The sequence below is a fragment of the Zosterops lateralis genome, assembly GCF_965231275.1.
Source record: "Zosterops lateralis genome assembly, chromosome: 2".
In the NCBI taxonomy this organism is placed as follows: domain Eukaryota; kingdom Metazoa; phylum Chordata; class Aves; order Passeriformes; family Zosteropidae; genus Zosterops; species Zosterops lateralis.
The window spans coordinates 102,643,065-102,657,354 of NC_139763.1; the positions used below are offsets into that span (position 1 = coordinate 102,643,065).

The window sequence follows — 14,290 nt, forward strand, 5'->3', positions numbered from 1 at the left end:
GGAAGTGGGGCGGGATTGTGGACACCTTTGTGTCCAGGTTATCTCAGGCTGTCTCTAGAACCTGTGACATCCAACTTCCCTGATGGAGCCATGCTCTGCTGCTTCCAGCAGGGATTCAAGGAACACTCAGCAGTGGAACTTCTCTGGCCCAAGCCCAGGCTGGCATTGCAGTTGAATGAAAAGAATTGTCTGCCTTGGGTGAAATGAGGGAAAGATGATTGAATTTAACCACTAAACTTGCTGGGATCCTAGTTGGGATGAGGAATCACAGGATTGGATCTGAAAGGACAGACCAGATTTTTTTCCCTTCAGGGGATCTGCAGTTTGAAGCTCTGGAAAATCCTGCTGGCTTTCAGCACTACACTCGATGTTTTGGTTCTAAATCCTGCACTTAGGCTTTTTTTTTTTTTTTTTTTTTTTTTTTTTTTTTTTTTTTTTTTTTTTTTTTTTTTTGGGGCGGGGGGGAGGGCGGGGGGGGAGTGCTGTTTTTGTGTATCACACTCTTTTGTATTCACTTGGATGTTTTCTGAGGAAGAGGGAAGAAGTCTCTAAGGTTCTGATACCTGCACAAGTCTCTAAGGTTGTGGTACCTGCACGTTGTACATAAGAAATCCATGGAGCACACAAGAAAATTGCTGAAGTTGGCAGATTGTTTAAGCCATGCCAAGGCATTGCTCTGTGTGGGTTCAGGAGGTCAAATAATGCTGTTTATTCCAGGGATAACATTACCAGACTGGGGTTGGTAGCCTCCAGGCTCTTCACTGCTGGGTTAAAATCCAAACCAGGTCTTGATTCCAGTGTGTTCCCATTTCTGCTGGTCAGCTAATGACTGTGTTATTCCTACATGGGTGACATTAAAACTGCAGGAGCTCATGACCTGAATGCATTCAGGTGGCCATAAATTACAGAGAGAGGGGCCTTAAACTGAACATGGGAAAATGGGGAAATAGGAAATATGTAAGTGAGAAATCCAAAGTATTCTCTAGTGACTTGCACTAAATGAGTAAATTGCAAAATCAAGCACTGAAGCTGAAGATTTCTGTTTAGAGGAGCTATTTTCTAAAATTAGCTGTGTTTGCTGTGCACTCCTCAAATCCCACTGCCCCTGGACAGTGGGAATGTGCTGTTGGCATAACAAGGTCTCTAGAGGCTGGAGGGAGAGGACATCCCAGTCTGCTGGGACAGGCTGTGGCCTGGAGACAATTTCCCATCCCAGGATACAGTCCAGGGAAGATCATTACACTTCCAAAATTTGGGTTATTTACAGCCCTCTTTTGGAAAACTTGCTCCCTTTCTTTTTGGAAAGCTCAGCCACATGCTGTGTCCACAGGTTCAGCTCCTTTTCCTTGGAAAAAGCAGAAATATTCCCCTGTCCCTGAGCAAACTGAAAATGACCAACAATGCTGCCTGAGGTTTATGAAAAAAACAGAGGAAACACAGAGCTCAAGGGGAGACTCTCAGGCTTTTTGCTCTCAAGCTCCTCAGTGGGTCTTGGACTGCCAGGACGTGCAGAAACGCTTCAGAAAACATCCACAATGTCCAAGTTTCATCTCCAAATGCAGATTAGACTGGAGCAGGGAGAACAAGACCCATGTGCATCCCTATTTTCATTAGAAAGGAGCTGGATAGAAGTTTTCACGGGCATTTAAAATGTTCCTCTGAAAAGGCTGGACAATAAATACATGTCAACTTCCCCAGATGTTTTTGGAGCAACATTCATAACATTGAGTTAACCCCAGTGCCACAGCAGATAAAAACTGAGGACCCACTGTGCTGTTGCTGTAGTGCTTTGAGCAGCCATCAGGCTTGCCTTGATGAACACTCAGAAATTATGGCTCATAATTTACTTTTCCCTCTTTCTGTGCAGCCATTAAGAGGTGAATAATCCTCATTTATCTCTGTTCCAACAGGAGGGATATTCGAAACTGTGGAAAATGAACCTGTTAATATTGAAGAATTGGCATTCAAGTTTGCTGTCAGCAACATTAATAGGAACAGAACACTGATGCCTAATACCACATTAACCTATGACATCCAGAGAATTAACCTCTTCGATAGCTTTGAAGCCTCGAGGAGAGGTAATTATCTCAATTACTGTGTCAGTTACATATGTGGTTTGTACTTTATCCCTTTTTCCAGCCTGATCTCCTTTGCTGCTCTGCTTGTACCATGTGTACCAACAGGAACATAAAATGAATCTTTCAGAGGTGTTTGAACTAAGGATCAAGCTGGGCTTGGACTGTCATGAGCTTTCTGAATAAACCTCTATGTCCTGTCTGCATGCTCAGAGCCCCAGATGGCAGGAGGCGAGTCCAAGCCATTCTTCTTTCCAAAACTCAGATTTACCAGCTGGAACTCTGCAGAAAAATGATCACAGACTCACAGGAAGCACAGTGGGGTGTCACGACCCGTAATTAGCACAGATACCCATTATTGGTAAATTATTTCCACTGCATTTTAAAGACCAGGGACCAGTAGAGCCCTGAAGACAGAAATAAGTTTCTCTATTATAAACAACTTTAAGAATTGGAGTAGTCAAATTTGGAATTTTTATGCGTCTTTTTTTTTTTTCCTGAGAAGGAAAATTATAGCTTAGTTTACTCCCATCTAATTGACTTGCAGGCCAAAACAGAGAGAGGTAATAAGTGACAACTTTCCTAAAGCTCCATGTGTTCCTTGGCCTCTTGGAAGCAAGCTCAAAACTTGTTTTATAACATAAAATGTTATAAAGGGCAGCCCAGTTCCTGGAACTGGATTTGCTAGAAGGCTGGAAAATAAAAACGAAGCTGGTGAGCTGTCACCTTTCAAACATCTACACTACCCAATTTTCCTCATGCTACCTCAGTTTCTTAGTAAGAGTGAAGAAAAGGAGAATTATTTCAATGGACACCAAAAAGAGCTTTAAATGGCATTTTTTTGCATTCTTTTCCAGTTATCAGGTATATGCTAGAGCTACGTGCTATAGAATCTCAAGCATGGTGGATTTATAATCTGTATAATCCAGGCTGAGACAGAATTTCAGATTCCCTGTAGAGTGAGAATCTCTTCTGTGCCTGTTGTGAAGGTGCCTTCTCCATTTAAAATGTAGGAAGTTGTCAATCTGCATGCAAGAAACTCACACAGACAGCAGTAATTTCTTCTCATCATGAATTATTGAAGTTTTTTATGAAATTTGCACATTAAAACCTGTGAACCTATGGAAAGGCTTCTGAATTAAACCTGGAAAGCCTGTGCACTTTATGCTGTCTGTGAAACACTCATCTGTAGAATGGAAACAGAAAATAATTGATTTTCTGTCATATTCTATTACAGCCAGAGAGCTAAATACAAATTTAGAGAATCTGAGCTCATTGTGGAAGTTGCTGTATTTAATGTTTCACTCAATCAGAGTCATTTCTAAACTTCCTACCCTCACAAGGAGAGCAGCCCCACAGGTCAGTGCAGGAGCCTTGTTAAAAACACTGGCAGTAAATTTTACCTATGGACAGAAATAACTGATATCACTTCATCCCCTGTCTGTCAGCCTGCAAAGACATGGCAGAGAAAGAAAAATGCAAAGACAGCTCCAGGCAGGGTTCATCAGGCTGAGATGTGGGCACGAGGAGGAGGAAACCTTTGTTGATGCATTTGGCTGATTTGGAGGAGTAAAAAATGTATAAAATGTCAGAGTGTGGGGGTTCTTTATGTCCCTGTGCTGTTACCAAGGGCTTTAGGCATTCCTACCTGCTTTGTAAACACAGATTATGGAGAGCAGTGAACCCTGGTGCCCTTTGCTGCTCATGTCCCTGCAGCAGCCTGAAATTAGAGCAGCTCTCACAGGTGGAAAGGTGCTAGTCCCAGAGGGATCCTTGGAGAGCCTGCTGTGGCTCCAGGGATGTATTACCTGACATTCTGCTGTGGAACTTCCTTCCCGTGACGTTTCTTTGGCAGCCAGAGAGCTCCTGGTTCCTCCAGGACAAAGCCATTCTGAGAAAGGCAGTTCAGGAATCCATGTGATCTGCAAGGCAACGAGCAGAGAAGGTTTTATTTGCAGCAAGCAAGGTCAAGAATATGAAGCTGATCAGTAAAGCCATTTTCTGAACCACAATCAAACCAGAATCACTGAGGTTGGAAAAGATCTCTGAGCCCATTGAGTCCCAGCTGTGCCTGATCCCCACCTTGTCCTCAGCCCAGAGCACTGAGTGCCAAATCCAGGCCATCCTTGGACACCTCCAGGGATGGGCACTCCACACCTCCCTGGGCAGCCCCTCCCAGTGCTTAACAACCTTTTCCATGGGGAAATTCTTGTGCTATGCAATCCAAACTTCCCCTGTCCTGAGGCTGTTCCCTCTCCTGCTGTTCCCTCTCCTCCTGTCCCTGTTCCCTGGGAGCAGAACCTGACACCCCCAGCTGTTCCCTCCTGTCAGGGAGTTGTGCAGAGCCACAGGGTCCCCCCTGAGCCTCCTTTTCTCCAGCTGAGCCTCCCCAGCTCCCTCAGCCTCTCCCTTTACCCTGTACATCACCCCTGAACACCTCAGGAACCACTGGCACATCTCTCAGTGGCTCTGGGAGCAACGCCATGCTCTGTTCTCACTTTGAAGTGATGGGGATGGCTGGAGGATAAAAGCTCTCCATGACTATCCCCAGGTCCCTTGCTTTGCCCACTAAGAGCTGGCTGTCCCCTGTGTCCCCAGCCTGTGACCAGCTGGCCCTGGGCGTGGCGGCGCTGTTCGGGCCTGCGCACAGCTCGTCGGTCAGCGCCGTGCAGTCCATCTGCAATGCCCTGGAGGTGCCCCACATCCAGACCCGCTGGAAGCACCCCACCGTGGACAACAGGGACGCCTTCTACATCAACCTCTACCCCGACTACGCCGCCATCAGCAGGGCTGTGCTGGACCTCGTGCTCTACTACAACTGGAAAATCGTCACCGTGGTCTACGAGGACAGCACAGGTGAGTGAGTGAGTGAGTGAGTGAGTGAGTGAGTGGGGCCAGGCTGCAGAGCCCATCAGGCCCTGGGGCAGCTCACTCTGCCTGCCCTCAGTGGGTTACAGGAGAAAAACCCTGTCCTGCTGCTGCCATGGCTTTTGGAAAGCTGCTCACTTCACCAGACCCCTGGGGTTTGAATAGTCAATCCCATTTTGCTTCCTGGTTGTGGAACCCATAACACAGCTCCAAACTGATCCCAGGATCCCAGAATCTGCAGACCACCCAAGTGATCCCTGCCGAGTCAGGGTCACCTGGAGCAGGTGACACAGAACTCTCCAGGTGGGTTTGGGATGTCCCCAGAGATGGAGACTTCACACCCTCCCTGGACAGCTGTTCCAGGGCTCTGCCCCTTCCATGGACAGAAATTCTTCCTCAGGCTGAGGTGGAACTTGTCGTGTTTCAGTTCATGGCCATCACTGACAGCTCCTCCTCTGTCACTGGCAGAGCCTGGCACCATCCTCTGACAGCCCTTGGGGATATTTGTGTGGGTTGATGGGGTATTTGGGTGGATTGATCGTATATGTGTGCATTGATGGATCCCCTCTCAGCCTTCCCTTCCCCACACTGAGCAGGTCCAGCTCCCACAGCCTCTCCTCACAACAGAAATGTTCCAGACCCCTCATCCTCTCTGCAGCCCCCACTGGACATTCTCCAGTAGCTCCTAGATAAATCTTCTAGACCAAATAGAAACAAGGAGAGGTCTTTTCCAGCTCACCCCATCACCAAATTGGCATTCCAAAACACCAAGTGCTGTGTACCTGCTCAGCTACAAAGATGCCTGATATTAAAGAGATTTCATCTACAGAGGTGTTTACAAAGTAAATTAATCATCAATCATCGTATTAACACAGAGTCAGGAAAGTAAACATGTCAACTTTGATCAGTATAAATAGTCCTTGGATTTGGGGTTAGAGTGATGCCAGTTAACTCAAGCTCTTTTATTTCTCATCTCTAATGAGAGTTTGACATCGTTTCACCACAAGAAATAAAACCATCTTGGCCAGGTTGGATGGGGCTCGGAGCACCCTGGTCTCATGGGAGCTGTCCCTGCCTAGGGCAGGGGGTGGCACTGGATGGGCTCAGGGGGTCAGGCTTTTGCCATATCCTCCAGGAAAATAGCTGCAGTTCTTTCCACTGCTGCTTTTGCTGCTTTGTTTCCTCCAGGACACCACACCTGGGCTCCATCTCCACTTCATGTGGCAGCAGGAAGTGTTGGGAAGTGCAAGGTCCCAGTCTGATGTGACCAAAGGAGATATTTTAAGGCACACAGTAATTTCTACCCCCCAAAAGGTCAGGGAGGTGGTTAGCAAATCCTTTTTTTTATTATTTTTGCATTTCACTACACTTGCACTCAAATACTTTTTGTTGCTGGGAAGACAAGCCCCAGTTCTCAGTGCGAGGTGTGGATGAGATGAAGGCTTCCCTGGATGCCACTCTTCCTCCCAAACCTGTTTCCCCTCCTGAAGCTGCTGTCCCAGGGCACTGCAGCCAGGAGTGAGCCCTGAGTACAGCCAGTGCTTTCCCAGCCAGGGGACACCAACTCCTTTGTCAGTGGGTTCTGGGAGCCCATTCCATCACAATCAGCTCCAGTGGGTTCCTGTACCTCAGCTGGCTCCAGGCCCAGCTCCCAGTGTGTGCAGCATTTCCAGCCGAGTGCTCAGAATGTTTCATGTTCCCAGCTGATTGTTGGTACTTGAAAACCTGTGAGGAACAGCCCTGGCCCTGTGAGGGGGGAGAGCAGCTTTTCCCCAAGCATGCTGCCAGTACTGAGCGAAAGCCAACAGCCCTGGGCTCAGCAAGCCCTGGAAACCTCGGAGGGAAGAGGGAGCTTTGTCTTGCCCTGGATGTGCCACTCAACCAGGGGCACTCACACCCCACATAAATATTATCCCACTTCCAGCAGGAGAGGCAGGAGTTCCTTCATTTTAATAAATAATTTGTTTGATTTTTGTTCAAGAAGCACTCCTTGCCCTGTGTTCTCTCTCACTCTGCATATTTTTGAGGCAGCCTTTCACTTCCCCTCAGCAGGAGATCAGGAATTTTGTGTGGGTGAATTGCATTCTTGGATAATGAGAGGCTGTAATCACACACCTCAAAGAGCTCTTAACTGTCTTCCCTCGGTTTTGGAGGCAGTGCAAATTGCACAGGAGTGCTGAATTAGCCACTGGAACTGCACTGTGTTTAAACACTTGGACAAGGCTCTGGCTGAGCTCCACTGACTTCAGCTAAGGCATGGAAAGCTGTGCCAGCTGAACATCGAGCTGGAGAAATCACCTGTGTTTGAGGACGTGGAGCTGCATCTCAAAAGGTTCTATAACATCTCACAGCTGCTGAGTGACATCAGGCAGGAAAGTCAGGAGGAGGTTTCCTCAGTTTTATCTTCTTGCTGTTTGGTATTGGAACAAGAATGAGCTGCACAGGAAGAAGCCTTATTTGCTTTTTATGTCTCAGTTTAAACATACTACAATATGTTTATACTGTATTTCATCAATGCAAACATATCCTGTAGTCAACCAGTTAAAAACACCTTTCAAAATATTTAGATGTTGAAGCCAAGTATAAACATGGGAATGAAAAGCTTTAATAATATTAGCTAGAAAGCTGGCAAATATGGAGCTAGCAATTATCCTTAGGGAGTGTGGAGTGTGAGAGACCCTGTTTAACCAACAATAAATCCTCGTGGCACAGGATGGTGACTGTGTCGTTGCCTGTCGTTTTTCAGGTCTAATTCGCCTGCAGGAGCTCATCAAAGCCCCTTCCAGATACAACATCAAGATCAAAATCCGGCAGCTGCCCTCTGGGAACAAGGATGCCAGGCCTCTGCTGAAGGAGATGAAGAAGGGCAAGGAGTTCTATGTGATATTTGACTGCTCACACGAGACGGCAGCAGAAATCCTCAAGCAGGTACCGGGGCTGGGGGGCAGAGCTCCACATGGGCCCTGTACCCTGAAACCTGTCAGCCTCTCTGATTCCTCTGGCTGGCAGCACTACAGCCAAAGGCACAACCCATCCTCAGCTCGGGGCTCATGATGCAGGGACAGAAGTGACAACAAAAGGTGCAGCAGCCCAGGGCTGCACAGAGCCCCCAACACCCCCACATGTGTCCCACAGGAGCAAAGCAAACATTTTCTTTCTGACATTCCAGGTCCTGCCTGACTAGGGGCATCACTTCATGTGTTTCAGCTTGTCCTGGTTTAATCACCAGAGTTTTTATTTCTTTCCCAATTAAAAAAAAAAAAAAAGGCAGAATAAGAAGAAAAGACTACCCTTTAAAACAACGAGAGAGGTTGTTGTGCAAGGGTGGCCCGGCCTGAGTGTGAAATTTGGGCAGCCACAGCAGGCAAGGACAAACACAGGCTGACATAAATGGGCTGGGACATTCCCAGGGGCACACAGGGAGTGGTGGGAATTAGAATTTACTGGTGTCACTTGCTTTATATTCCTTGACAATCAAAGTCTAAAGCCCAGTGTGCTGACCTGCAGGAAACAGCTCCATACATTTGGAGAGCAGTTCCCTTCTTGTTGCACATGCAGGGATGAGCCAGTCAATCTGATGGGATACCCTGATCCCAAAAGAGCACCAGAGAGTGTCCACTGAGTAAATGCCCATAAAGTTCCCTTCTGTTCCCATCCCACAAGGTTTTACTGAAATATTTAAGATCTGCAGAGCAGCTTTTGGTGCCAAAGTTGGTAAGGAAAGTTATTGCACTTGTGTGTGGAGCCTGGAATCTTGCTCTCCAGGCTGGAGAAACTTGGGGCTTGCAGAATCCAAGATCAGCTGCAGCACACAATTCCTGGGAGCTTGTAGGGTGGAATTTTCTTCTCTCAGGAATGCTGTCCTGCACTAGATGTTGGGATTTCCTCGGTGTGAATGATTTGAGGTGCAGTGGTGGGGAGGGCACTGTAGCAGCACTATTTGGGCAGGAGAAGTGGGCTGTCCCCCCACTCTGCTCCCTGCAGGGCTGCCCAAAAGCATCCCCACTTCTGGCTGCTCCCAAAGGATGTTTGTGGGGGAAGAGTTAAGTTGTCAACACAGATTTTGAAGGACTGGCAAGATGAGGGTGTAGATGTCTGGCACTCTGCAGGAGGCACAAAGCTTCCAGCATGTCAGGCTGAGTATGGAAAAAAAATCCCAAAAACAAAACCTAGGTGTCAAAAGAAGAGGAGGGAGTGCTGAAAGATGCACTAAAGCAGGGCAAAGCAGCAGAAAAGTTTGTGTGGGATATGGATCAGCCAAACAAGCGACAGGCTGCAGATACAGATAATGCTCTCCAGTGCCTGAAGAACTGGGGGAAGGAGGGGGAATGACAGTGTGGGAGAAAACAGGAAAATTGAGAGAGCTACACCTGTGGGTCAGCACTGTGGGAGAGGAAACAACATAAATATAGGCTCCAAAGAAAGGGAAAATGGCTTTTCTGCGGGCTAGGTCTGTGACTGAGCATGATGCTGGCAGCAATAACTCAGGGGCTGAGTTCCTCCCTGCCAGAGGCAGCTGTGAAATGTGCAGGCATGAAGGGCTCTGAATTCCTGTGGGACCCCCCTGATTGCAGGTTACAGAAAGAGCCCAGTTCATCTCCCCATCCCTGCACTCACAAACTCCTGTGTCATTTTACCCTGGATGGAGGAAAGACATCAAACACTGGAGAAATCATTTCAGTGATATCACTAGAGAAGATTTTTGACTTTGCAAACAATCCAGTAGATGTCACAGGAAAAAAAAAGATGTTGTTAAATTATGTAAGATTTCCAACAGGAGCAGGACTCAGAGGCACCTAAAGCTGTCCCCAAGGCAACTCTTTCCTGTCTGTTCACTGTATTTAGGTAATGTAGGTGTTGAGTGGCCCATGGAGCAGGGAGGGGGCACCAGCCGTGGCACCCAGAGATGGAGGTGCCCAAAAGATCCTCTGAGAGCAGAAGGATTAGCCCAGAGCTCTGCTGGAGCTGTCCTGGCACTGTGTGCACCAGGGACCTCTTCACTCGCCTCTTCCAGCCTCTGCTTTACAAAGCACCACAAAAGACAGATTTCTTCTCTAATTTCTGCTTATTTATGGCTTCCACTAAACCCCCATCAAGCCACGCTTCCTTGTGTGCACAACAAGAGCAGGTGAATCAATACCCTAATTCAGACAAAATCCAGAGCCTGCACACAGCTGAACAAGCTGTTCTCTGAAGTCCCACGTTTCCCTTGCTCTCTGACATGCCCAGAGAGCCTGGATTTCCTCAGTCCCTGTGCAGCCCCACAAGGCCTGGCCCTCCTTTGCTGGCTGTGGCATTTATCTGCAATATTTGGTGGACAGAGGCTCTATCTGCATTAGATGAGCACTCCCCGAGTAAATTTAATCTGGCTCGTGCAAATTGCCATCTGTTTTATGCACAAATCCTGCAATTTATCCTGCACACTCTTCAGTCTGATATTGCCTATGAGGAACTTGGCTGAAGAGGTCGAGTCCTTGTGCTTAACCCCCAGTTTGTGCTAACACACCAGGAGTGAACACAGATTTTACTGCTAGGCAAACTCATCCCTCAGAAAGTACATCCCTTCTAACCTTAAATTACCTGCTCCTTTCTTCACACCCCCAAAATACATTGGAGGAAGTGTACTGTATATTTAATCAGGCTTAAGGCTCTCACAGAGCATCCTGGAGAGATGATGTGACAGACAAGGAAAAGGATCATTAATTCAGTTCCTCCAGAAGGCTGAAAAACCAGGTGTCACCGTGGAGCACATTCCTCGTACGGTAATAGACATGAGAATAGAAAACTGCAGCTCCTCACTGTGCTCCTTCCAGGAACCTGGCAGGTAGGCTGGAGTTGAAAACCTGGAGGTTGGCTGCTAAGAAAAGGCAGGATTAGCTCTGTTCTCATTTCCATGGGAGAAATAGCAGTGGCAGATCCCTCAGGTGCCCCCATGTGGGTGAGAAGCAGGGATGGACTGGCTTAGAAAACAGCGGGGCTAATTAATTGGAAAATGAAATGCATTTAATGGTCATGAAATTAAATGATAGCTGGAGTGAGGGAAATGCAGAATGAAATGCATTTAATGGTCATGAAATTAAATAATAGCTGGAGTGAGGGAAATGCACAGTGAAAGCAAGCACAGGATTTGGTGCAGTTCCCACTAACGCACTTGCCTATCATTCCAGTTCCAGCCTGCCTCGAAGGCAGCCTGACAATGGATCTAAATGAGGCAGGGAGTTTTTTCCAAGTTGAACAAATGCAAGTTAGAGCTGGGATGTGATTCAAGGCAGGAACAGGACACCCAAAAGAGATGTTCAGACATAAGAGAGAGTATTTTTATCCAGTCTCTGTTGGATCGCCATATATCATTTGACCACTGATATTTTTTGGATTCACTTCGTGGTTCATGACCCACAGCTGAAAGTGCACAGCTGCAAAGGACAAGGGCCAGGCTCCTGATCTGGAATGGATGATTAGGGATGGAAGTGTCTTTATCTCCCATTGTCCAACCATATCTGAGTTTGGCTGAAGAACAAATGTAATACAGGGAAGGCTAGGCAGGAGATGTACAAGGAGAATATTTGAGGCTGATTTCCCTAGTTTACATTCATCTGAGTCCCACAGTAAGTAAAAGCTATTATTATTTAAATAGGACATTTGTATCAGGTGCATAATTATTTACATAATTACATGCAAAGTTATTTCAATAGAATGTGCAATGAAACCTCATCCCAGTTTCCAGTGAGCAGGCACACAGAGATGTTGCCTTCCCCTCTCTCTCCTGGTCACCTGCTCTGTGGGAAGCTTTGCCAGGTGCTTCAGGGGTGTCCCAGCCTGAAATCCATCCTTGGTCCAAGCAGCTGCTGGGAGCTTCCTGTGTCTGCTGTGCTGCAAACACTCAGCAGAAAAGCCCTGGAAATTCCTGTTTGCACTGACAGGAGCATCCAGGGAATTAAGGCTCAGGGGTTATTGATGCTTTGGGATGTCCAGCATGATTCTCAGCATTCCTCTTGCTTTTGCTTTGACTTGATTCCGTCTCCTGTTTTCCTGCATCAGAGCATTAAATCGTCCTTCAGGGTGAATTTTGCTTAGCAGCCATATTACCCTTAAACAGAAATTATTGTTGCCAAGTCTGTCTGATCCTCGAATAAAAAGCCCCTATTTAGTACCTAATGCACATGTCACAGGTATGTCAAAGTGCTAATAGCTGTTAGCTAATTATCATCCTTAACGACTGAGAGAGGGGAGGACAAACAGTTGAGGCTGTTCTCGCCAGGAGTTTTGTTTCTGTTGGTTGTGGGGTTTGGGGGTTTTCCTTGTTTGTTTGGGCATTATTTTGTGCCTTGTTTTGGGGTGGTTTTGCTTTAAAGAATAAACCTGTAGCACGACTTCTGCAATCATGATCATTCACAGCTCTGTGTGTCCTGCCGGCTCTGTTCACAGGGCGATCAATATTCTCCTAAAAGCTTTCATGCAGGAGGCAAACACTCCCGGATCTGACAGGAAAGCTGCCCTGGCTCAGCTACCTGCCCACCTCCAGCAGTGCAGCTGCAGCAGCAAAAGCTGGGAGCTGCTCCCCAAACAGCCAGGCTACCCCTGGTGATCACCGCAGTAAATGTGTCTGCCTGCCCCGTGTGAATTTGCATTTCAGGGCGTTCTGTGAGGTAGCACTGGCCATGCAGGCAGGTCGCAGTTTGTGTTCTCTGCCAGCAGAAGTGCAGTGGCCTCGCAGCTCTCCTGCCTCAGGCTGCAATCCGAGCTGAAGGAATCACTCACTTCAGTCTGGGCACTTGGATCCCCCCGTGTAAACTGCTGAGAACTTGTTTTCACCCTAAAGCACCACAGTGGCCTGACTGTAAACATCCTGCACTGGACCAAAGACATTTGGGCATCTCCTGGGCTCAGACCACGTTTGTTTAACCTGGCAGCTGCTCTGAGCCCCACAGGGTCACACTCGGGCTGTTTCAGTGCAGTTTCAGCTCAAAGGAGATCTGCATCATAAAAATCCCCTAAATTTGGCACCTCCTTTGCCAAGCCACAGAAATCCAATGGCTCCAGGGAAGGGGACTCAGTCCAGCCAGGTCAGCTGGGAAACACAGCACACAAAAAGTTCTCCTGGATGCAGCCCTGTATTGTTATCTGTGCATAAACAGGAGAGGAACAGCAGCCTCCAGCTTATTCTACAGGTAATAAAAGAGGTCCAAGAAACAGAATAGAAGAGGATTAATAAAATCAGAAATAAAAAAGGCAATTTTGATGTGTAAATCCAGTGGAGCATTTCAATGAAATAGTTGCCTTCTGGCTTGACTTTTAGTGGCTGGAAACGGATCAGTTGTTTGCGATTAACACTGAGCTGGTTTTATTATCTGCTGCAGCTCAGAAAGTTCAGGGGGTTCTTTCTCTCTTTCTTATTTTTTTTTCCCTTTTTTTTAATTTATTTTTTTATTATTATTTTTGTATGTGTGTACGTGAGGAATTGCCATAGACAATCACTCAACTGAAGTTCAGAGGCTTCTGCCAAGGAAGGGAATTTTGGCCAGCCAAATCCCACTATTTCTCCCTGCCTTTCAAACAGCTAGTCAGGCACTCCAAAAACTGTCCTCAAAGGGTATTAACAACAGAACCTTACATTGCTGTGATCATGACTGAGCAGGAGTTAACCTTGGTCTCTGTTGCTGTCGTGGCAATACGTTCCTCAGCAGTTTCCCAGTTCATAATTCCTCCTCCTCCTCCTCCTCCTCCTCCTCCTCCTCCTCCTCACAAGATCCCAGAGAGGGCAGAATTCTCCTGTGCAGGTGAAAGTGTGTGGGGACGTGAGGATGAGGGGAGGAAGGATGCAGGGAGGCTGTGGAGCAGCCAGTTACACACACCCCGGGGGGTTATGGAAATATTCCCACCGGTTTTGTAAGCATTCCCGCTGGTTTTGGAAACATTGCCACTGATTTTACCGAGGGCTGAGGGATCAAAGCACATCCTTCAGGAACTGTCCTGCAGAGCAAGGGCTGGGAAGGAAAACCTCATCCTCCTCTGCCCGAGGTGGCCATCAGTGTCCATTTACACCTCCCGAAGGTCAATCCAGCCTAAAGTTTCTTCCATCTCAGCTCTTTTGGCATCCTCCTGCTGACCCACATTCCCCAATGGAACAAACAAAAAGCACTTAGAAGAACTTCCTTCTTTCTGTTTTCCTCCTTTACTCCTGAGCCCTCACCAGTGTCCTGTTCTCACCTGGCAGCAGAATACAAAAACCTGCCCCTGAGCACTTCTCCTTACAAATTGTGTTGTCTGTGTTGTCTGCTAATAAATTCCTTTTTATCGCTTCCAGACTGCAGACTAAAGGATTATAAAAAATCAGCATCTCGTTATCG

At 47.2% G+C, this 14,290-nt stretch overlaps 1 protein-coding gene across 2 annotated transcripts in view; it reads left to right on the forward strand.

Annotated features, from left to right (window-relative positions):
- Positions 1–14,290, forward strand: part of GRIK1 (glutamate ionotropic receptor kainate type subunit 1) — a gene marked incomplete at its 5' end in the record, with an annotated part of 100,917 nt that overhangs the window by 45,994 nt on the left and 40,633 nt on the right. For both annotated transcript variants that reach the window (XM_083854573.1, XM_083854574.1), the window contains 3 exons: positions 1,911–2,078; positions 4,674–4,931; positions 7,690–7,871. In XM_083854573.1, the coding sequence (XP_083710699.1) occupies positions 1,911–2,078; positions 4,674–4,931; positions 7,690–7,871 (608 nt within the window). The remainder of the gene's footprint in view (positions 1–1,910; positions 2,079–4,673; positions 4,932–7,689; positions 7,872–14,290) is intronic.